This window comes from Leiobunum rupestre, chromosome 4, assembly GCF_980474605.1.
Source record: "Leiobunum rupestre chromosome 4, qqLeiRupe1.1.hap1, whole genome shotgun sequence".
Taxonomy (NCBI): domain Eukaryota; kingdom Metazoa; phylum Arthropoda; class Arachnida; order Opiliones; family Sclerosomatidae; genus Leiobunum; species Leiobunum rupestre.
Genome location: NC_143387.1, coordinates 35,730,803 through 35,753,641, shown reverse-complemented (window position 1 = coordinate 35,753,641; position 22,839 = coordinate 35,730,803). Strand labels below are relative to the sequence as shown.

Sequence of the window (22,839 nt, the reverse complement as noted above, 5' to 3'; positions counted from 1 at the left end):
AGTGGCCCTGACCTTGTTCCCCTTGCTCGTCTCGGGGGCCCACTACCTTTTTGACTGCTGCTGCGGCCCTAGGCGTAGGAGTAGTCAGCCTATTGGTAAACAAAAAAAAATTGCGTACGGGATTTTGAATCTAAGTGATTTCAGAAATTTTAAAATGATTTAGATTTCAGAGTACGATTTTCGCGTTGATTTCGCGATTTTCAAGTTGATTTAAAGGTTTCTAAAATCATTTTCCCACGGAGTGTACGGGATTCCTAGCGGGATTTTTACCCCTTGAATGCATCAATAATAATAATTTTAAAACAATGCCGCCATCTACCTTCGTATTTTTCTAGTAGTTGTTTTCACAAACTTTAAATCGCGTTCGAAGCAGGATAATTAAAATCAATTCGCTTCTAAATGCAAGTGACAAACCTTGACGAGTCAACAATACACCGTTTGATATCGCCCAAACACAATATTCCAATTGTTTACAATATGCTAACTACAATAATTATCATTACTTGGGCCAAAAAAAAAAAGGTTTGTACATTTTCTTCTCACTAAGGAGATAAATATTTACACTGTTAAATTTGGGAATTTTGGATATTAACCACAAATATTTACCGCAAAATAATTACAATTCAATATAATTAAAAATTTAAAATATGCCCTTTAAATTGTACATATTAGTGAAAGTTGCCTCACTTTTTGGTAGAATATAAGTAGAATTCGTAATATCTCTATTTTTGGAGAAATTATTACGAATGGTAACTTAATATAATAACATGCACGAAAATATTGTGATAAATAAATTTAAATGTAAATATAACGCGAATATGACTTGGGCCTAAGGTGGTGCCTTGGGTATTAGTCTAGCTGATTATTATATCTCATTTATTGTAGAATACAAGGGGAAACGTCGTGTGGATGAGTGAAACGAAAATGTCTACCTGTTCAATCCAGAAGCGGCCTTGATTTGCATAATTCACCGAAAATGAGTGAACACGAGATTAGACGGGAAACTCGGAGGCGGTCACTTTTCATTTCGATCAAATTGAAGAAAGCGGCGATACCAAATCAAAAGCGATCGTTCGTTCGGTCTTCGGCGGAGCAGATCGTGCGGAAACCGAAAGCTATTGACGATTGTATATCGGAGGCAGGAATGCGGGCGCTATAGCCGTACTTCCGCGTGCTTCGAAAGACGCTCCCTCCTTCGAAATGGACAGGCCCGCGTTGTCTGTGACGTCAGAGCCAGACGGGGAAATCCCTTTTGTCGACCCCCAAAATGTCTACGGAAAGGGTTCGGGAAATAGGCCAAATTTTATAGGCCAAAAATGAGTCAAAAGGCCGTCGTTGTCTGCTCCGCGCTACAGACAGCCGGCAAAAAAGTGTCTGGCTACATCTTAATAATATAGCAGTGGCTCCTCCAATGGCGACTCTTTTGGCCAAGAATCGAAACTGCCTCCCGAGGACGCAATCTCATGGCGCGCTGAATACACGAAGCGCGCCCCCTTGAGCACCATTTTACAATTAGATCGCCCCGATCGAGACAGTTTCCTCGGACATTGCCTTTTATTTACTGTGTTCTTTTTAGCCTGTTTAATTTGCAAAATGTGGCTGCGTTGACCAGTTATTTAATAGAATACGGACGGCTACTGGTCATATTGACCCGTTTATTTTTGTCGCTTACGCAATTCACCGCGATTGACTTATTTACACTGCTAAAACCATAATAATATATTCAGCTAGGCTAATACCCAAGGCGCCACCTTAGGCCTAAGACATCAAGCAACTTTTAAAGCCATTAGTTTAGGTGACCGGGTAGCAATGCGTAGGGGGGTGCTGGCAAGTCCTTCATGCCACGCGAGCCAACAGCTCCCTACACTAACTATTACCGCGAGGGGCTAACCACTCTTAGAAAGTCTGTACACCAGATTACACTTAGATTAGCACTGCCAAAGGCAGGGACTTTAAAGATTACGCGTAATCCCATTAGTACAGTCAAAGGTACGGCTCTGTACACCGATTACGCGGAGTGATCAGCCCCTCGTATTACCGTTAACCTCGACAAGTTTTTATGGAAGGGAAACCGAAGAGCTCGAGGGAAAACCCCTTAATCCAGTGGGGAGAGAACTTGCACACTCAACGCGGAAGGAGTTGTTACTCGTTTTCACCCAGTACGACAAGCTGGGATCGAACCTGGCGCCTCTTGCTGCGAGGCGAAAGTGCTAATCACTCCGCCACCACCAAAAATGCTTCCCTGAACTCTAGCAGAAGTTCAAAACTGTTTTAAAACAATGTGAAAACCATAATTTTGGAGAGGTTAAGCCAGCGCCTGAAAACTTGTAGGAGTGTAGACGCATCTTTGTGTACAGCATGCACCTCCTACCAGTTCCACCTACACGTATTCTGGTCATTTTCCGATGCTGGCTTAACCTCTCTATTTTTAACATTTACATTTACCAGTATTTTGAAAAAGCTTATTTACAAGACTGTACGGGAATATTTGACTTATCAACGGCCAACTTTAAAGTGGTTGTCAGTATTAATTAATTTTTTTACTTAATTTTATTTAGGCTTTATGGGTTATGTATTTCGGTGCTATCTAACGCCATTTAGCGTTCCACGCGTAAATAAAAATCTGTTCCGAAGGGCTTAGGTCTTGCCCATTTGCAATAATAATTCCCCTTCGCGGTAAAACATGATGTAATTTTCATTAAATTACCCTGAACACGCCTTTTACTTAAAGTGGGGTCGAGGCAGATACCGAAGTTTTCTGGTGCATAAATTAAACATTTAGCCCATAAGCAAACGAAAATGGCGTAAATGTTACCTGTTATTGAGTAATTTTGTTTATAAAAATCAATCGATGAATGTCCACGGTAGCCGAAATTTATCGTTCTGCGAAAAGTTCTTCTTTATTAAAGGCCATTGTTACCTTTACATTGAAATCAAAGATAATATAGAATTCAGTAACCTAGATTCGAATTCTGAGAGCTTTGAAATTGACGATTTTGTATAGAAGCGTTTATCCACTTCCGGCACGTGACCTCCGAAAAATCGGACTCCATCGGTCGCTGTATTAAAGGTTTTTTATTTGCTCGTACAAAGTACACCCTTGTCCTATAACGGCCAACTTTGATGACGCGCAGTGAACAGAGCGTCATCTATAGTTGGTTACCATGGTAACTACGGAGGTAATTTTTTCGAAGTTCCGGTAGGAAGTATGTATTACTACGCGCTAGGCTGTTATTTCGAATCTAGGGTACGAGGTTTACATAATCTTTGCTGAAACCTAAATAGCTAAAATAGTGTTTTAATAATTGTGAGCGAATTCGTATTGCTTTTTGTTGTTATACTTTAAGAAGCGTTCTGTTAAACTCTGTAAAATCGTTTTAATTTTCCCGCCCCAAGAAAGCAAAAACGAGTTGGCCGGTTTACCGCGCCTTCTATCGGAATTCAGTTCAACGCGCTCGCGATAAAAATGGCGACTCCCAGCGTGCGGGACGGAGCAGCGTGATATTCATTTTATATGATGAGTCTAGATCTCACTTCGCCCGATTTTGACCCGGCCGCTGCCCTCAGTAATCCGGAGGATGTAGTATTACCCAATCCTAACGCCAGGCCGTATAACAACCTCGCGGAATACGTGAGCAGGACCAGAGGACTTGGCAGAGGCCGAGGTTCCAGGGCATTCGGACAAAGAGCCCAGGTACGTTACAATATATAAGCTCTAACCGCGAAATACGAATTGCTATTACGAGACCACTGGGATTCGGTTTTTCATATTTCTAGAGAGTTAGATATTTTATGTAACTTTTAAAATGGAAATGTATTTCAAACAAGCATTTATATTAAATTGGTTATGAAATATTGCTTACTAATAACTAGTGAAAGCGGTTATCTATCTACTAATATCGATTTAAAGGAAATATTCTAAGGCTTCCCAAGAATGTCGAAACGAGCAACAAGTTTGCCAAACCCTAGAAAGAGAAGCTGTCGCTGTATGGTATCGCCATCTATATAGAAATAAACGAACCAGTCTTTTATATCTATATATTCCCGTGGGGTCAACGGCCTTCGTATAAATAAGCTCTTTTCCCGCGCGCTCAGTTGAGCCGCAACTTTCAGTCGCGATGGTAGGGAACGAGAAATCCTCCGCAGAAAGCACCTTATCAAGCGAATTCCCTTATTTCGGCACCCATTAAAACTGGCCCTTCTAAAGCTGAGTCATTGAACTTTGGCAAAAACGCCAGCCGAGTCTTAGCGCACTTCAACGCCATGTTTTTCTCGCGCTTATTTTACGAACATTTCTTAAACGAAAATTTTTTAACCACACGGTTTTATCGTTTATTTTAAAATATTAAAGATAATAACGAGAACTGTAGTTTGGTTTCACTACTAAAGTGCCTAAATCTAAAACGAGTCTGATTTCCAATCGTGCCGATTTTAAGAGTTATTTGCTGAAACATACTTAAGCTAGAATTACTAAATTATTAAATATAGAAAAGTAAAAACCTTCTAGTTCAGTCCCGATACGCAATTGCATAAACACTATTGCAAAATGAATTTCTTAAGTTTTCAGGGAGTTTGCAATTTTACTAATTGTTATAGAATGTATGGGAGTTAACAACTATAACGACTGCGACGTCACCGCTTAAGTTAGCAGACGATGGTTCATCCCCCTCTACCTACCCGCCATCTTGGGGGTTATTTGATTCGAATTTTTTGCAATCTATTTAGATAACTTAGCTTCTCGTACCTTTTCCTAAATGGTTCAGGTATTTTTCAACTTTTTCAATCTACAGCAAATGAGGTAGAATAAATAGAGATCCAAATCCACCTTCAAAGACCTACCGTTTCGCGGGACAGTATTTGTTGAGTTGGAGGAGTTAGGCCTAGTAAATGAACTTAACCAAATCGTGTTGGCGCCATCTATCGTGTTATTGGAAACCTAAACCTTAATATATTTTTCAAAAGTGTCTGCTTATAGAAACAGATGGCGCCACACGATTGGATAAAGTTGAAACTTAAGCCTAATTCTCCGACTCAAATAAAATGTGTCCCGCGAATCCCAGATTTGTTTGGATCTCTAGTTGATATTCTACCTCATTGTCCACAACCAACCAAAAAGGCTGCCAACGGGCACCAAAATCGACGCTAAATTGTTATTAAGCCTCGCGACGTTACTAAGTATTTAGAAAATTATTACTTAACCAATATAGTAGTATCGGCTACGTTATTATCCCGTAGACCCTAATATAGTCTAACTTCTTCGTCGACTAGTTTCTCCAGCATTCGACCGATGCGCGATGGCGCTACGATATTGAAAAAGAAAAGTATTTTTATAATTTCAAGACTGGCGTCTGCTAAATGATGAATTGTTGACTGTTTTGAAAGACGCCGGTTTTGGAATTCCGTCAGCGAGTAGCGAGGACAGTGGGCGGTGATCGGATTATAAGTCACCATAAGAATGATCCCCCTCAAAATATTGAGCTTCGCTGTTATTCGCGATTAGACGCAGACATTTTCTCTTTGAAGAAAGTCACGTACATTCTCTATAGCTTGAGAAAACAAGATACATTGTCACTCTAAAATGTTTTAGCTTTCTTGGAACTTTCTTTACCGTTTACAATTTATCATAACTATTAGGATGACCCATAAACTGTGGTTTATGTGGTAGTGCCGTGGACAAGGGGGTCTCTTACAGCGCTGATACTCAGAGTTTGCCTAAATTTTAGTGTAAATAGTGACTAAAAAGTGACTAGCCACTTTGAAAATAGTGCCTAAAAAGTAACTAGCCACTTTGAAAATAGTGCCTAAAAAGTAACTAGCCACTTTGAAAATAGTGCCTAAAAAGTAACTAGCCACTTTGAAAATAGTGCCTAAAAAGTGACTAGCCACTTTGAAAATAGTGCCTAAAAAGTGACTAGCCACTTTGAAAATAGTGCCTAAAAAGTGACTAGCCACTTTGAAAATAGTGCCTAAAAAGTGACTAGCCACTTTGAAAATAGTGCCTAAAAAGTGACTAGCCACTTTGAAAATAGTGCCTAAAAAGTGACTAGCCACTTTGAAAATAGTGATCAAAACGTCACTAAAAATAAACAGTTTATTGAAGTAAAAATCACAGCATTTGTAATAGTAACTTCCTATTTCTTAAAAGTACGTGTTTTCTTATATTTTCTTAAACGTATTAGTAATTAAATTATAGGGGTAGAAGACGAGGGGTAAGACAGTCTCAGATAATCTGTACACCGAGTTCGTGCATTTAGCACTGTTAAAGGTACATATTTTCAAGAGTTCGCGAGTTCCATTTAGCACTGTCAAAGGTACGGCAGTGTACACCGAGTTCGCAGAGTGTCTTACCCCTCGGTAGAAGATAATAAGGGAAAATATCCTATTTAAAAATAGAGTTCTGATATACTTAAGATAAATTAACAAATTTTGCTAGATTATTAGTAACGTTCCCTAGGAAATTTCACTTTGAAATATATTTTTGTAGAGAAAACCTATCAAATTGAAGAAAAAGTGACTTTTAGTGGCCAAATTTTAAAAAGTGACTTTTAGTGGCCAAATTTTAAAAAGTTACTTTTAGTTAAGAAAGTGACTAAGTGTCAGCCCTGCTCTTAGCTTTGTACGTACTAAATTTTAGATATTCTGACGAATTTTTGGCTACGCCACCATTAGATGGGATCGATAAACAAAATTAAATGTAATCTTAGGTAAAAAAATAATCATGGAACAAAATGTTTCTTTATTATGAAGGCCGCTGCACGGAAATTTCAATAGTTCTTTTTATAAAATAACCTGGGCCATCTTGTTGAAATGTTGCCTCCCCGCTTCAGCCGTGGATCCGTTTTCTCTCCCACTGAAGAGCTTATGAACTCATTCTTAGGAATTGGCTGAACTATTCCAGGGCAACATTTCAACAAGTTGGGCAAGCGTAAAGACATTTTATAAAATCAACTATTATTTTCTGACATTTTAGTTCGACAATTCCGACCACTAGGTTCTCTCTTATCTGGACCCCGTTGAATAATCAACGGCAAGGTTTCAACTTTCAAGAGTCAAGACCCACAAAACAATACGGCGATGTAATTTTATTTTTATGCTTCTTTAAAAAAGTTCAATTTAAGAAAAATAAAGTTATGACATTTCTTTAATCATAAATTATTTTATTATATGTCAATGTAAAACGTTAAGCCTAACTTTTAACAAACCCCTTATACATAGTTTGCATCCCTACGTCACCAATGACGCAGTTCCAAGTATAGATATAAGAACCAAGAATAAATATTTAATTTGAGCAAGAATGAAAGGTTCTTTGCCGCCATTTTGCTGGTGTAGATTTCTTAGTAAAACGGGAGGGTTAACAGTTTCAATCGTCTGTTTGCGGATTTTAATTATTTTCAAATGATTAAGAAATTATTTTCACGTTAAAATGGTTATCTGCCTGGTTAAAAATTGTTAAGGGAGAGCGAAAATTATTTTATTCGATAGCGAAGGTAATTGTAAAAAGGATGACCGCAAAGGCCTAACTTTGATAAGCTTTGTTAACTTCTTTTCGTAGATATTTCTGTCGTAATTTGATATTTTATTTAAATAACCCGGCCTTAGAATCTTATCTGGCTTTGTTTAGGGCCCATTTAAAATTTTAAAGCATAAATCTAATACGTTTTGTAGCTTTGACGAGATTACCAACAAAATGGCTACCTATTTAGTAGCTACGCGCGAAATGGTTTGAATTTTTGATCGCCCTCCCAGTTTCCTTGGAGACCATAGCCCCCCCCCCCCCCCCCTTCGGTGCAAACTATGTATTAGGTCCAGATCAGAGAGCCATTTTCCGTGAGTAAGAAGTTATATCGTAGGTTCAAAACAACGAATCAAATAAAAGTCATACACCGTGAAACGTCCCATTTTGATTTCTTCCTCGAACGGAAGGTTACGTGAACCACGCGGAATAAATAGTTTTCCAAAGGGGCAGAGCTACGGATCTGACCTTTGCCCGAACGAAAGATGCTGACCCTCGCGTTTTAACCCGTTCGGAACCGCGTCATTTTTAATTTCCTCTTAAACGGTTCAGACACCGAAAGAAATTACCGCCAGGAATTTCCTCTGTCGATTTCAATGAGGCGCTTTCTCTCTCTCTCGATGAACGTATTTTCTTAATAACACAGCCTCATATATTATTCATCGCATTTGAAAGTAATTCGCTGGAACTGGGAAAGTTCTATTCATAATACAACGCTGCTGGCTTATACAAAAAAAAACTTTTTAGGAACCGTAATTTAGGTCAATCTAAAAATAAACAAAGCCTGTTTTCGGTTGTACAGCCCCCCCCCCCCCCTTGCATTACTTAATTTTTTTACCGCTTCTTCGAGTTTATTTTTAATTTTCTGTAACTTCGCTGGGCTTGTATTATGCGGGTCCGGACAATCGAGTGCGAATTTAGAACACCAAAGCCCAATTACGATCTACCGTAGAAAGAAAAAGGATACGGAATGGATAACTTTCTGATTATTATCGATAACGATTGTGTCGTAGAACGCTCTTCGTTTTGAGCTCTGAACCGTTTCGTTATTTGAATCGTTCGGCGTTTAAAAACGTCTCGAGAACAATTACTCATTGTCTTAACATCCCCATTTATTTATCAGTCCACGATATCCTATTACGTTATTTGAGTTTTAATTTGACAATTATTGCTGTAAACGGTCGCGTGCTTCGGACCAATACGAAGAAATATTTTATTAAAAATGAAATGGACGGTTTCGTTGCCATCAAGGATGTATACCCAGGAAGCGATGGTTATTAGCAGGCGTTGCCATTTATGACCGCCAATAGAGCGAAAGAGAAGGTCCTTTTAGGGGGTAAAACCATTAGCGGTCGCTTTTTAAATACCCCAAGTCTTACTAGATGGCGCCAACAGTCTGAAACGCATTAATTTTAAAGTTTATCAAAAAATAAAAATTATTTTTCTACGCTGAATATTTTTACACGATACATCGTTTATAATAGTGTTACAAGTTTATTTTGGTATTAAATCGATAAAATATTTATTCACTTCACGCGCAAAAAGTTTAAATTGTCGCCATCTAGTGATAAAAGCGTTAATATCGAACCTCCAATGGCTTCGCTCTAAATGTTTGTTTCTTTCCAAAGCAATTTGCGAATCAGTCTATAGCTTCTTACAAAATGGAATATATTATAATTATTTTCGTGTGGAACTTTGTTGTCATAATTAATTCTTAATACGTCTTTCTTAATAGCCGTCAACATCGGGACAAGTGACAACGCTGTCGTCTCGTGGACGAGCCAGGTTGGAGAAACTGCAAGCCACTTTGACGCCTAAACCGGAAGAGAGATTGCAAAAGGATGTCCTAAACCTAATGCCAACTAAAACGGGCCCTTTGGCTTTTCTACACAAATGCGTTATAAACAGAGTTAAAATTAAGGTATTGATATATTGTATACTTGCAGGACCATCCAGGGGCAGTAGGGGCCAAATACCCAGAACCCGGCGAAAAAGGACCTAGAAGCGTGCTTTTTAGGGGCCCATCGCCTTGCCCTTCACCCTTGAAAATTTAAGTTAGAAAGGGCCGCGATGGCATAATTTGCCCTAGGGCTCGAAATGTCTGCACGGCCCTGTTTACGTGGCCCAAATATACAGGGTGTTTCAAAAGGTTATACAAAAATTTGAAGGAGTTGTAGGGGGTGAGTTGAGAAGTATGCCTGTTTTTTCCCATTTTCCTACGATGAGTTAAAAGAGCGCCAGAGAGCTTCAAATTGTGGCCTAGTAGCCCCTGGAAGTAGGCTGCAAAAAGCTCAAAACCCAGCAGTAGGGACTTTAAATACTGTTTAAGTAAATTACTTTTTAACGCTAGTTACCTCGATTTGTTTACAAAGTCCTTTTTTACCTATCACACGAACCCAAACATTAATGTTCGCTTTTCCCTGCTGCTTGGTTTTGCGCTTGTTGCCGCCTACTTCCAGGGGCTAGTAGGCCACACTTGGAAGCTCTCTGGCGCTCTTTTAACTCATTGTAGGAAAATGGGGGAAAACCACAGGCATACTTCTCAACTCACCCCCTACATCTCCTTCAAATTTTTGCATAACCTTTTGAAACACCCTGTATAAATAAGACAGTTGAATTTAATATATACTTAAGGAGAATGACTATTGCGTTTTAGGGAACCAATGAATTACCGAGCTGGTTTGATTTGTTTTAGGGAAAGGAGCTTACTGTTAAAAACAACGCTAAAAATCGTCCGAACACAAGTCATAGTCTACATAAGTAGAAATAAAAACATTGTTGATTTAAGGTTTGGACTCGAAACTTTACCGAAATACGGGGTATTTGCACGGGTTACTTGCTGGTGTTCGACAAACACTGGAATCTGGCAATGCGGGACGTGGACGAAACCTACCTTCGACCTGCAAAACGGAAAACGCCCCCTATGGGATCGCAACCGGAAGTTACTCAACAAACATGGCCGCCGACGCTACCAGAGGGCCACAATGACGAATCTCGTCGAAACAAATGGATACAGAGACACGTTAGTCAACTTTTCGTCCGGGGTGACAACGTCGTTATGATCGCTGTCGACACGTAACGCAAATACATTTTGTTATTTATCAAATTGTAAATAATTTTTTCTAAACCCATAACGTATTTTTATTAAAGATTTTAATTTATTTTAGCGTAAATTAGTTAATAATCCTTTAGATTATAATTTTACTAAACGTATTTTTTGTAAATGGCAGGTTGTGAAAATCGAGGGGTCATACACTTGCCATTATTTTGTACGGGATTTCTTACAAGGAGACATCCCGAAGTGTAACCCACCGATTTTGTTCAAACTCGGGGGATTGGTAGACCTTCATGTAACTTGAAAAATCCTAAAGGGAATTTATTCAATGGGCAACCGTTTTGCCATGGCAACGAAAAATGTGTTTGACAACAAAAAATATTAAATTTTCCCATTGAAAATAACATGGGATTCTGACCGATTCCTAGAAACCCCCCCCCCCCCTGTGAAAAATTTGAACAAATTTCAAAATTTCGAAAATGCCAAAAATACAAAAATTGATAAAAATTGACAAAAAAAACCATCAAAATTGATCAATTTGAGGTCAAAATCCCATGTTATTTTCAATGGGAAAATTTAATATTTTGTGTTGTCAAAAACATTTTTCGTTGCCATGGCAAAACGGTTGCCCATTGCATAAATTCCCTTAAGGAGTTTTCATGATACACGAAGGTCTACCAATCCCCCGGGGTTACACTTCGGGATGTCTCCTTGTTAGGGATTTTGGCGATTTTATAATTACTTTTTGAAGTGATTTTGGGATTTCAATGTTAATTTACCATAAAGATAATTAAAAGATTTTGCGATTTTAGACAAAGTGTACGGGATTTTGGTAAATGTCCGACCCCTCGGTGAAAATGTTATTTATACCGGTTTATCCACGGAGAAAGTTGTTTACGTAATTTTAACGAGGAAGTTTCGTTTCTCAAATATCGGAACAAACAACGATTCCGAATTGCCTTTTCGCGTATTTCGATCGAGTAAAAACAGGAAAGTCGATCGTATTGCGCGACGCTTTAAAATAGAGCGCCCACCTTTGCGCGAAAATGGGTTTTTTTAAACGTCATCATAAATTAAGTCGCTTAATTCCCCCCATTTAGTTAAAGGGCTCAGCCTGCGAAAACTTTGGTTCTAAATACGGTAGCTCCACCCCTTCTGACTTTGCGGAAACTCGTGGTAGACAGACGCGCGCTTTAAGTCTCCTTTGAGACTACATTTGTAGAGAGTTTGTGGAAACGTTTTTACCATTTACCACGGTAACCGTGGAAATACCGCGATAATGGACGGAGATCAGATTAATACCTTATTTTCGGTTAGGATATGGATGGAAAAGGTAATTTTGAGTTCGGGAATGGGCGACAATGATAACATTTTTGTCAAATAGAATGGGAATGGTTCGAAGATAAATATTTTAACGGGAACGGAATTTCGCGATATTGTCTAACCGGGAACGGAATTTCGCGATATTGTCTAACCGGGAATGGAAATTCGCGATATTGTCTAACCGGGAATGGAAATTCGCGATATTGTCTAACCGGGAATGGAAATTCGCGATATTGTCTAACCGGGAATGGAAATTCGCGATATTGTCTAACCGGGAATGGAAATTCGCGATATTGTCTAACCGGGAATGGAAATTCGCGATATTGTCTAACCGGGAATGGAAATTCGCGATATTGTTTAACCGGGAATGGAAATTCGCGATATTGTTTAACCGGGAATGGAAATTCGCGATATTGTTTAACCGGGAATGGAAATTCGCGATATTGTCTAACCGGGAATGGAAATAACACAATTCCATAATATGATAACAACCAGATAATCGCCCTAACTTTTCCAAAAATCGATACATTACAAAATACAAAATTGAAAATAGAAAGATACTTATTGTAGATTTTACGTAATTTATATTTCAATATTCTAAATACCCAAAGATATTTTTTTTCGGGTTTTGTTATTTTACGGCGTAACATTAAGATTTTGTATCGGATTAAATCTGGGACACTCGCCATAATATTTGAATTTAAGGAGGAAACTTTTAGCACGACGTCCAATTGAGATTATTTAAAATAGTAACTTAGGAGGATTAGGGTTCGTGCAAGGTCAGAGGGTAAAACGTCGGGATAGTGTTATCCCCTGAAAAATAAGTCAGGATTGGAGACAGTGAAGTAAAACATTATTGACGCAACCGAATGTAACTTTATTAATGTTTAGTTTATAGATTACGCGACCGCTACAAAACCACCTTCGGTATGAATAACAACAGGAATCCATACCTCTACTTGGAATGCTTTTCGCGGCAGATTTTCGTCTCGATGTGTCTGGCGTTTTATTCTATGGCGTCACTATGTCAGGGCCCCCAGAGGTCCTATAATTCCTATAAATCCTATATTTTCCAAAATGTCCTATAACATCCTATATTTTTAGCAAAATCCCCCAAAAGTCCTATAAAATCCTATAATTTTGATATTTTACCATTCCAAATCCCCCCATTCAGCGAAATTGCTAGATTTAGCTGTAGGATAAATTCCTATACAAAGTCATTCTAGTCTATACTTTTGTTATTGTTAACATGGTAAGCTACTATTATATTTTTGTGGTAAAATGGTTAAATAGTTTCTATTTTTAAATGAAAATCAAAGATTTATTTCACTAAGTATAGATTTAGTTTTTAAATGCAGAAAGTTAGTTAATTAAATAGCATATATAGTCCTATAAAGTCCTATATTTTTAGAAATATAATCCTATTTTTCCTATAAAAAAATTGAAAATTTGAGTGGGGGCCCTGCTATGTTAACATAACAAACAACGTGAGAGGAGAGCGCGCAGAGGGCATTTTTCCTCTCGTAGGCGGGGCCAAAGCCGTCAGAGTGATCTTACCATAGCGGTATAGATTCGTGATAATAAACAATAATAATCAGCTAGGATAATACCCAATGCACCACCTTAGGCCCGAGTAATATAGCGACTTTTAATGCTTTCAAATCCGGTGTCCGGGTTACAATGCGTAAGAGGGTGGTGGCCACTAGGAGCAACAAACACAGCACCCAAAACAAGGAGAACGCAACCCGTTAGAAGTCGCGCATTTTCTCGCGAACAGTTTTCATTGGTTAGACGCTATAGCGCCTGCTGCCGTCGGAAGGGGAAAATTCGGAAATTGTCTTCCCCCTTTCCGTAAAACGTTCAGCGTAAAGGTTCGTCCAATGAAATTTGTACACAATACTGCGTTAGCGTGTTTAAAGGCTAGCTGCGTTCTCCTTATTTGTTGCTCCTAGGTGGCAAGCCCTTCGTGCCCCTCAATTTGTCAGTCAACTCACAATTGTCAGTTGAATAATTTCCGTTCATGATTCATTTGAATAACGGAATATCAGCGAGCCGCGAATGTATTTGGAAGGAGCTAGAATCGAACTCCGTCGCCGCCACATTGATCAGTTTGCTCAACCCGAAGCAGAGAGAGAGACATTTTATAATTTCATTCCAGAGACGAGTCAACGTCAAGACGACCCTATTACTCCCTAGATGGCGTCCCATCGCGGAGGTGGGCCCTTGGTTGAGTCGAAGTAACAGGTAAGAGGAGCCCCCGGGACAGCGTCTTTCCCTCGGCGTGTTAGCGACATTCGGGCCTGGCGAGAGAGCGGCGTTTGGGTGAACGTCCTCGTCGGAGGCAGCGCTGCGGGGTGAATGGATTGACGGACATTGGCCTAGTTTCCTCTCTTCCCAAACACGCGAGCCGCGTTTTCCGTGTCGAAGACCTTTCGCCGAACAGCGGAGCGCGCCGTCGTGACGTCACGCTGACGTTCTTCGTCGAAGCCCCAATTTCTACGCCGCGCGCGCCACCGCCGCTCCAACACTTTGGCGCCTCCTATTTTCGATTTCTCCGATAAAACACGACATGATAAAAAACACCACCAACAGGAACGTGTTTTGGCTAAATCACTTCGAGTCAGCCGGGAAAAGCGCCTTTAAAGGGACGAGATTAAACGGGCCCCAACGACACCTACCTATACTAATTGGGAATGTTTATACGTAGTTCAATGTTAGATAATCCGAGGGATTTTAACAGTACATTACGCTACATATTAGGCATCTCTAATCTTACAAGGAGACGACCCGAGGTGATAATCACCGATTTTGTTCAAACTCTGGTATAGTGTACACCTCCATGTACCTTAAAAAACCTGTAAGGGAAAGTTGCGACGGGCCATAGCAACCGACAACGTTTTTGACAACATGATTTGGAATTATTTCCATTGAAAATAACATGGGAATCTGAAGGATTTTAAGGCCCCCCCCCCCCCCCCTGTGAAACCTTTTAAAAAATGAAAAAATTTTAAATTTTCAAAAACGTTAAAAATTCCTTTAAATTGATTTAAAAAATTAAATTTAATCAAGTTTAAATGCAATTTGGTCAATTGGGGGACCCTTAAAATCCTTCAGATTCCCATGTTATTTTCAATGGAAATAATTCCAAATCATGTTGTCAAAAACGTTTTCGGTTGCTATGGCAAAACGAAAGTCCGTCGCAACTTTTCCCTTACAGGTTTTTTAAGGTACATGGAGGTGTACACTATACCGGAGTTTGAAGGAAATCAGCGATTATCACCTCGGGTCGTCTCCTTGTTAGTGAAAACAATGTTTGGCGATATTACGATCTCCTGGTAATTTGCGAAACATTGACTTCACCATCTTTATAAGCCGTAATATACTGGGGCTGTTTTTTCTTCCTCGGAACGCGACGCTTTCCTGCATCATGTTTTTATTTTTAGCTTAGTTTCACGTGGCCAGGATTGAACAATTTATTTTATTTCGTGGCGCAGAATGTTGTTTGTTTTTTCCAACCTGTGGAATTTTCGAACCCGCCCAAAAATGCCGCGCCATCTAGAGTGCTTCGCAAAATTCAGTTTTTATACCTGGGTTTGTTGATTTCTTTTATTTAAAAAAAAATCGAAAATATAAGTTTTATTTGATTTAAAACGGATATTGATTTTTCATTTGTATTGATTTTGATTTTTAACAATTTTATTTTCCTCTGAAAATTCATTGATAATTTGCGCGCATTGGTAACGCAGATAAAAAATTAAATTAATTGGAATTTAAGTAAATTAGTATTTGTAATTATTTTGCTCTAAATTTTATTTGCAACGGCAAATTTTTTTTACATTATCATAAATACATAGTTGATTTAAAAAAAATATTTAAAAAATCTTTTGATTTATATCGAAATTTAAATCAGACAACCTTGTTTTATATGAAGCTTTTTTTAAATTTAAAGTATGAAGATCAACGATTTTCACATTTTTCCCGCTAGATTGAACAAAAACAGTGACATTAACGTTGCGGTGATGGAATACGTAATAGAGGTATCGCGAACAGAATCCCCTGAGCTAAATCACTTCGAGTCAGCCGGGAAAAGCGCCTTTAAAGGGACGAGATTAAACGGGCCCCAACGACACCTACCTATACTAATTGGGAATGTTTATACGTAGTTCAATGTTAGATAATCCGAGGGATTTTAACAGTACATTACGCTACATATTAGGCATCTCTAATCTTACAAGGAGACGACCCGAGGTGATAATCACCGATTTTGTTCAAACTCTGGTATAGTGTACACCTCCATGTACCTTAAAAAACCTGTAAGGGAAAGTTGCGACGGGCCATAGCAACCGACAACGTTTTTGACAACATGATTTGGAATTATTTCCATTGAAAATAACATGGGAATCTGAAGGATTTTAAGGCCCCCCCCCCCCCCCCTGTGAAACCTTTTAAAAAATGAAAAAATTTTAAATTTTCAAAAACGTTAAAAATTCCTTTAAATTGATTTAAAAAATTAAATTTAATCAAGTTTAAATGCAATTTGGTCAATTGGGGGACCCTTAAAATCCTTCAGATTCCCATGTTATTTTCAATGGAAATAATTCCAAATCATGTTGTCAAAAACGTTTTCGGTTGCTATGGCAAAACGAAAGTCCGTCGCAACTTTTCCCTTACAGGTTTTTTAAGGTACATGGAGGTGTACACTATACCGGAGTTTGAAGGAAATCAGCGATTATCACCTCGGGTCGTCTCCTTGTTAGTGAAAACAATGTTTGGCGATATTACGATCTCCTGGTAATTTGCGAAACATTGACTTCACCATCTTTATAAGCCGTAATATACTGGGGCTGTTTTTTCTTCCTCGGAACGCGACGCTTTCCTGCATCATGTTTTTATTTTTAGCTTAGTTTCACGTGGCCAGGATTGAACAATTTATTTTATTTCGTGGCGCAGAATGTTGTTTGTTTTTTCCAACCTGTGGAATTTTCGAACCCGCCCAAAAATGCCGCGCCATCTAGAGTGCTTCGCAAAATTCAGTTTTTATACCTGGGTTTGTTGATTTCTTTTATTTAAAAAAAAATCGAAAATATAAGTTTTATTTGATTTAAAACGGATATTGATTTTTCATTTGTATTGATTTTGATTTTTAACAATTTTATTTTCCTCTGAAAATTCATTGATAATTTGCGCGCATTGGTAACGCAGATAAAAAATTAAATTAATTGGAATTTAAGTAAATTAGTATTTGTAATTATTTTGCTCTAAATTTTATTTGCAACGGCAAATTTTTTTTACATTATCATAAATACATAGTTGATTTAAAAAAAATATTTAAAAAATCTTTTGATTTATATCGAAATTTAAATCAGACAACCTTGTTTTATATGAAGCTTTTTTTAAATTTAAAGTATGAAGATCAACGATTTTCACATTTTTCCCGCTAGATTGAACAAAAACAGTGACATTAACGTTGCGGTGATGGAATACGTAATAGAGGTATCGCGAACAGAATCCCCTGAGCTCGCCAAACCACCGCCGCCACCACCACCACCAGCAGCGACACAGGGCGCTAAAAATACCACCGAGAGGAGGGGGGGCGAACTGTAGGAAAATATGGCGTACGAGACTGAGGCGAGAGATAGGAAAGGAAGAGTAGAGGTGTAAGGAAGGAACCAGTGGTTTTCCAAGAGAAAGCTATAACGGAATGCGGTTCGACACGAGGAAAAACCGAAATTCCCCTTTTCAGCCCTCCCCCCTCGTCATCGTGAAACGCTCGAGTCGCGCCAAACAGGAAAGTGCTATTCGCGGCGACAAATCCAGTCGTACTCTCGCCTTTCTACTTCTTAATCGCCATTTACAACATCATTTTTCACCCGAAACATTTTATGGTACACTGTATATTTCTAATGGCAAATTGAACGTCATTTATCGAGACGATAAATAAACGTACAACCGAAACTAGCTCTCTCCGTGAAAGGGAAATTCAAAAAGAAATATTTTGTTTACAAATAAAAGAGACGTGGTAGTTGCGACACTCGTTTGACGCGACAATACGCGTGTTTTCCGTATAAAGGTAGGTTCAGCCTACGTACCATTTGTACGTTAACCGGTATAAACCAACTACTATACTCAACAGTGTAAAAATGAACAATTTTTTTTCGCAAATAAATTAGTTATCGCGAAAAATTTAGACCAATAGTTAAAGCTCAAATTAAAAGATTTTTGGGGTTAACATTAATAATAATAATAATAATAATAATATAATAATAATCAGCTAGGCTAATACCCAAGGCACCATTTTAGGCCTAAGTCATCAAATGACTTTTAAAGCCATAAATTTTCTAGATATAGTTTTGAAAAAGTAAGGTAAATAGTTGATTTTATAAAATGTCTTTACGCTTGCCCAACTTGTTGAAATGTTGCCTTGGAATAGTTCAGCCAATGCCTAAGAATGAGTTCATCAACTCTTTAGTGGGAGAGAAAACGGATCCACAGCTGAAGCGGGGAGGCAACATTTCAACAAGATGGCCAAGGTTATTTTATAAAAAGAACTATTGAACAGTAGCCGAAAAAATATATATTTTAAATAAAGTGTAAAGGGTTAGATTCTAGTTACAATTTACAACTAAGATTTATTACTGAATTTATTGAATCTATACTATGGAAAAAAGTTGGTTAACCATCTCTAAAATCTACTATACCTTAATATTTAACTTTTTTCTTTATTAATACTTAATTTTAGTTTTTTCTCCACCCCCCCCCCCCCCCAAAATTCAGAATGCGCCACTGAAATTGAAAACAAATTAGCGATATTGCGAGGCAAACATTCGCTGGTTTGTAGAATCAATTTCCCATTATTCGCAGTCTCAAACCGAATCGGGGAAAATCGGTGCCAGCGAAACGAATTGCAAATTATAGAAGCAAATACGATCGCTAGATGACGCTAGCGTCCGCGAAAACGCAACAAATAAGGGGCGATATTCTATTTTTCAAACGAGGGAACAGTGTCAAAGCGAGAGGAGGAGGTTATTCGCCGTGACACCTTTTGAAAAATGGGATTAGAAAATCCGGTACAAGTTCAGGGCGAGAACTACGCTAATTAACGCTATCTCTCAAATAGGTCACTTTATCTACTGACGGGCGTTCCCTACCGCGCTCAACTAGTCCGACGAACGATTTCCATTTGAAACCACGCACCAGCCACTGACATTCCCGAAGAGATGCGCTTTCAAAATTAAACGTTCGTCTAGTGATAACTTGGTCGCCGCTGACGGGGCCAAGGAGACCTAGACCCGTAAATGACGCGTCGGAAACGGGGGCCGGGGTTGCGTCATCTACTATATTAGTTCAAACCGTTTCACTCGATAATTCTTACAAGGAGACTACCCGATTTTGTTCAAAACATTTTTCGTTGCCATGGCAAAACCGTTGCCCATTGAATAAAATCCCTTTAGGATTTTTCAAGGTACATGAAGATCTACCAATCCCCCGAGTTTGAACAAAATCGGTGTGTAACACCTCGGGTAGTGTTAATATTACTCCCAACACAGACATTAAAAAATTAATAATAATAATAATAATAATAATAATAATTATTATCAGCTAGGCTAATACCCAAGGCACCACCTTAGGCCCAAGTCATCGAGCGACTTTTAATGCCTTTAATCAGGTGGCCGGGTTGCAACGCGTAGGAGGGTGGTGGAAAGCCCATCATGCCACACTAGCCAACAGCTCCCCACACTTACTACAATCGTTAACCTCTACATAGAAATACTACCGAGATAAACGATTTAAATAAAGGAATATTAATTATACTTCTCAAAAATACATTTTCTAATTCCCCATACGGTGTTAAAATAAATGTGAGTTTCAAAATGGGTTATCTAATTTGTCCGAGACAAACACACACGCGACTAACTTGGTTTCGAAAACATTTCTAATAATAAATAGTCAAACACGCGGTTGTTTTTAAAAATAAATTAGCGCGACAAAATATTCCGATCACAACTTGGCCTACTTCAATGAAAAAAGGAGATTAAAATCATCTGCATTCTCCGATCGCAGGCTCGTGGCGAAAACCCAGGCGCCGACGTCGAGGGTTAAAAACCCCTAAAAATATGGTGAAGGTGTGGCGCTGCTGACAATGTCTTCCGTTTATGACATCATCAGCGACCTACCTCGCGGAAAGGTGAAATTGCTACGCTTAGGTACGAAAGGGGGGGGGGGGGGCGAGTCAGAGTGTCACCCACAATAGGGTTCGGGAAGGTCGCGGCGCAGCATCTGTTCGAGAGGTAACGCGGAACCCGTATTCCCGATTTGACCTTTGGTTGACCCCGCTCACCGTAACGCTTCGCCGAGCGCGCTTTACCCGTTTCACTCGATATTGGGTGTAAAAACACGCGAATTACCGACGTTAACATATATAACCCTAATACGGGAAGCCTGCAATTCTCATTTTCCATCAACGCAAAAATATCTCAGATTGCCCCATCGCTGAAATCGCTCGTTTCTAGTTTCCTAGTTGAGTCATGATGGTTATAATACACGTTATTGCCAATTGAGAGCCCCCTATCTGTTACAACAAATGTTAATCATCAAATCGTTTATTTGGAAATCAAAATATCACGTGCCCAAACGTTACCGAAACTAATAAAAATGAGTTAATTTTTAAAATGATTAAAATAAATAAATCCAACAAATATTACTCCTCTAAAAGGGACATTTAAAACGTGGATTTAATATTAATTTGACGGAGGATTTTAATATTAATCTAAAGGGGATTTTTTTAAATATTAATCTAAAGGGGATTTTTTTAATATTAATCTAAAGGGGATTTTTTTAATATTAATCTAAAGGGGATTTTTTTAATATTAATCTAAAGGGGATTTTTTTAATATTAATCTAAAGGGGATTTTTTTAATATTAATCTAAAGGGGATTTTTTTAATATTAATCTAAAGGGGATTTTTTTAATATTAATCTAAAGGGGATTTTTTTAATATTAATCTAAAGGGGATTTTTTTAATATTAATCTAACGGGGATTTTAATATTAATCTAACGGCGATTTTAATATTAATCTAACGGCGATTTTAATATTAATCTAACGGCGATTTTAATATTAATCTAACGGCGATTTTAATATTAATCTAACGGCGATTTTAATATTAATCTAACGGCGATTTTAATATTAATCTAACGGCGATTTTAATATTAATCTAACGGCGATTTTAATATTAATCTAACGGCGATTTTAATATTAATCTAACGGGGTTTTTAATATTAATCTAACGGGGTTTTTAATATTAATCTAACGGGGTTTTTAATATTAATCTAACGGGGTTTTTAATATTAATCTAACGGGGTTTTTAATATTAATCTAACGGGGTTTTTAATATTAATCTAACGGGGTTTTTAATATTAATCTAACGGGGTTTTTAATATTAATCTAACGGGTTTTTAATATTAATCTAACGGGTTTTTAATATTAATCTAACGGGTTTTTAATATTAATCTAACGGGTTTTTAATATTAATCTAACTGGGATTTTAATATTAATCTAACTGGGATTTTAATATTAATCTAACGGGTTTTTAATATTAATCTAACGGGTTTTTAATATTAATCTAACGGGTTTTTAATATTAATCTAACGGGTTTTTAATATTAATCTAACGGGTTTTTAATATTAATCTAACGGGTTTTTAATATTAATCTAACGGGTTTAATATTAATCTAACGGGGATCTTGATATTAATCTAACGGGTTTTTAATATCAATTTAACGGAGGTGTAATATTAATTTCATCTGGGTTTAAAATCAATTTCATTCTAGTTAAAAGTATTGAAAATAAATAAGATACGTTATTTTTTATTTAGGGGGGTGGAAGTTTCGTTAAAAACCCGTTGTGGCCCTAGTATGATAATTAAAATAAAATGTACCTGTACCGTTATTTCTTTCGTGAGGTAATCCCCCCCCCCCCCCCCGAAAACAAAGACGACTAGCCTGCGTTTCATTTTCCCTTTAATTAAATCTTAATTACGGCCAATTATAGACGCGCCACACTCGAAACATTAACACGGAGTTCTCCGAGAGTAACCGCTATTCCCGAAATCTTCTCTCTCCGCTGGCTTCTTCTCCTCGGCGAAAATAATCCGGTTTAATCCGCCAAGGAGAAGCCCGCGTCACTCGGCAGCGAAGGCCTGGCGGGGGCCGCTTCTACGCGCGGCCATTCCCGCGAAGACCACTGACCTCCGTAGCCCACTCTAGGAGGGGGTGGAGTAAGGGTGCTAAAGCCATCGGCGGAGAAAAGGCAGGATATCTGGCAGCCTGGCCTGGTGGCGATGGCGGCGGCGGTGGTGCGCCGGGAAAGACAACTCCCAGGGAAATCGGCAGTTCATCGACCCTCCTGCTCTCGCGCTGTCGAAAAACTTGAAGCTAGCCAGAAAATTTGCTAATGTTTACACTAGTGTCAGTCCCCCCTTGGCTGCTGGCAATATTCAATAGGTCAATATTTTCGCTAAGAAATAACGCGCGGGGGAAGCGCTTTCATTTTTAGACATTTTTATTTTAAGGAAGGACTACCTTTTTAGGACGGTGATTGACGTTGACCTTTTTTGGCGTGACGTGTTTATCAACTACCGTCTGAAGGCTGATATTATTGACTAATTGTAAAAAAAAAATACCTTACATTTCTACCAAGGGAATATCTTGATAAAATTTAAAAAAAATTACAATTTCGAATGTTACAATATTCACGAATAAATGGCTTATTTCTGTAGTATTTCTTCTCCGAAATAAACAAATTTGGATTAAAGAAATAAAAGTTACTGTAAATAGAATTTCAAATTCAATCACGCAATACTTCGCTCTTTATATAGGCTCTAACCCATATTCATAAAAGGCCCTTTTGAATTTCCTCCAACTACCAATATTTTGAATAATCCAAAAGAAAT

The 22,839-nt window shown here is 38.2% G+C and overlaps 2 protein-coding genes across 2 annotated transcripts in view; one reads left to right on the top strand and one right to left on the bottom strand.

Moving 5' to 3' along the window:
• The window catches only part of Eip74EF (Ecdysone-induced protein E74), a 101,583-nt gene that overhangs the window by 75,192 nt on the left and 3,552 nt on the right, over positions 1-22,839 (bottom strand). The gene's annotated exons all lie outside the window — the stretch shown is intronic.
• Lsm11 (U6 snRNA-associated Sm-like protein LSm11) lies at positions 3,466-10,674 on the top strand. Its single transcript, XM_090172310.1, has 3 exons — positions 3,466-3,694; positions 9,249-9,434; positions 10,302-10,674. Exons 1-3 carry the CDS (start codon positions 3,515-3,517, stop codon positions 10,590-10,592), a joined length of 657 nt encoding a protein of 218 aa, XP_090028436.1. The 5' UTR covers positions 3,466-3,514; the 3' UTR covers positions 10,593-10,674.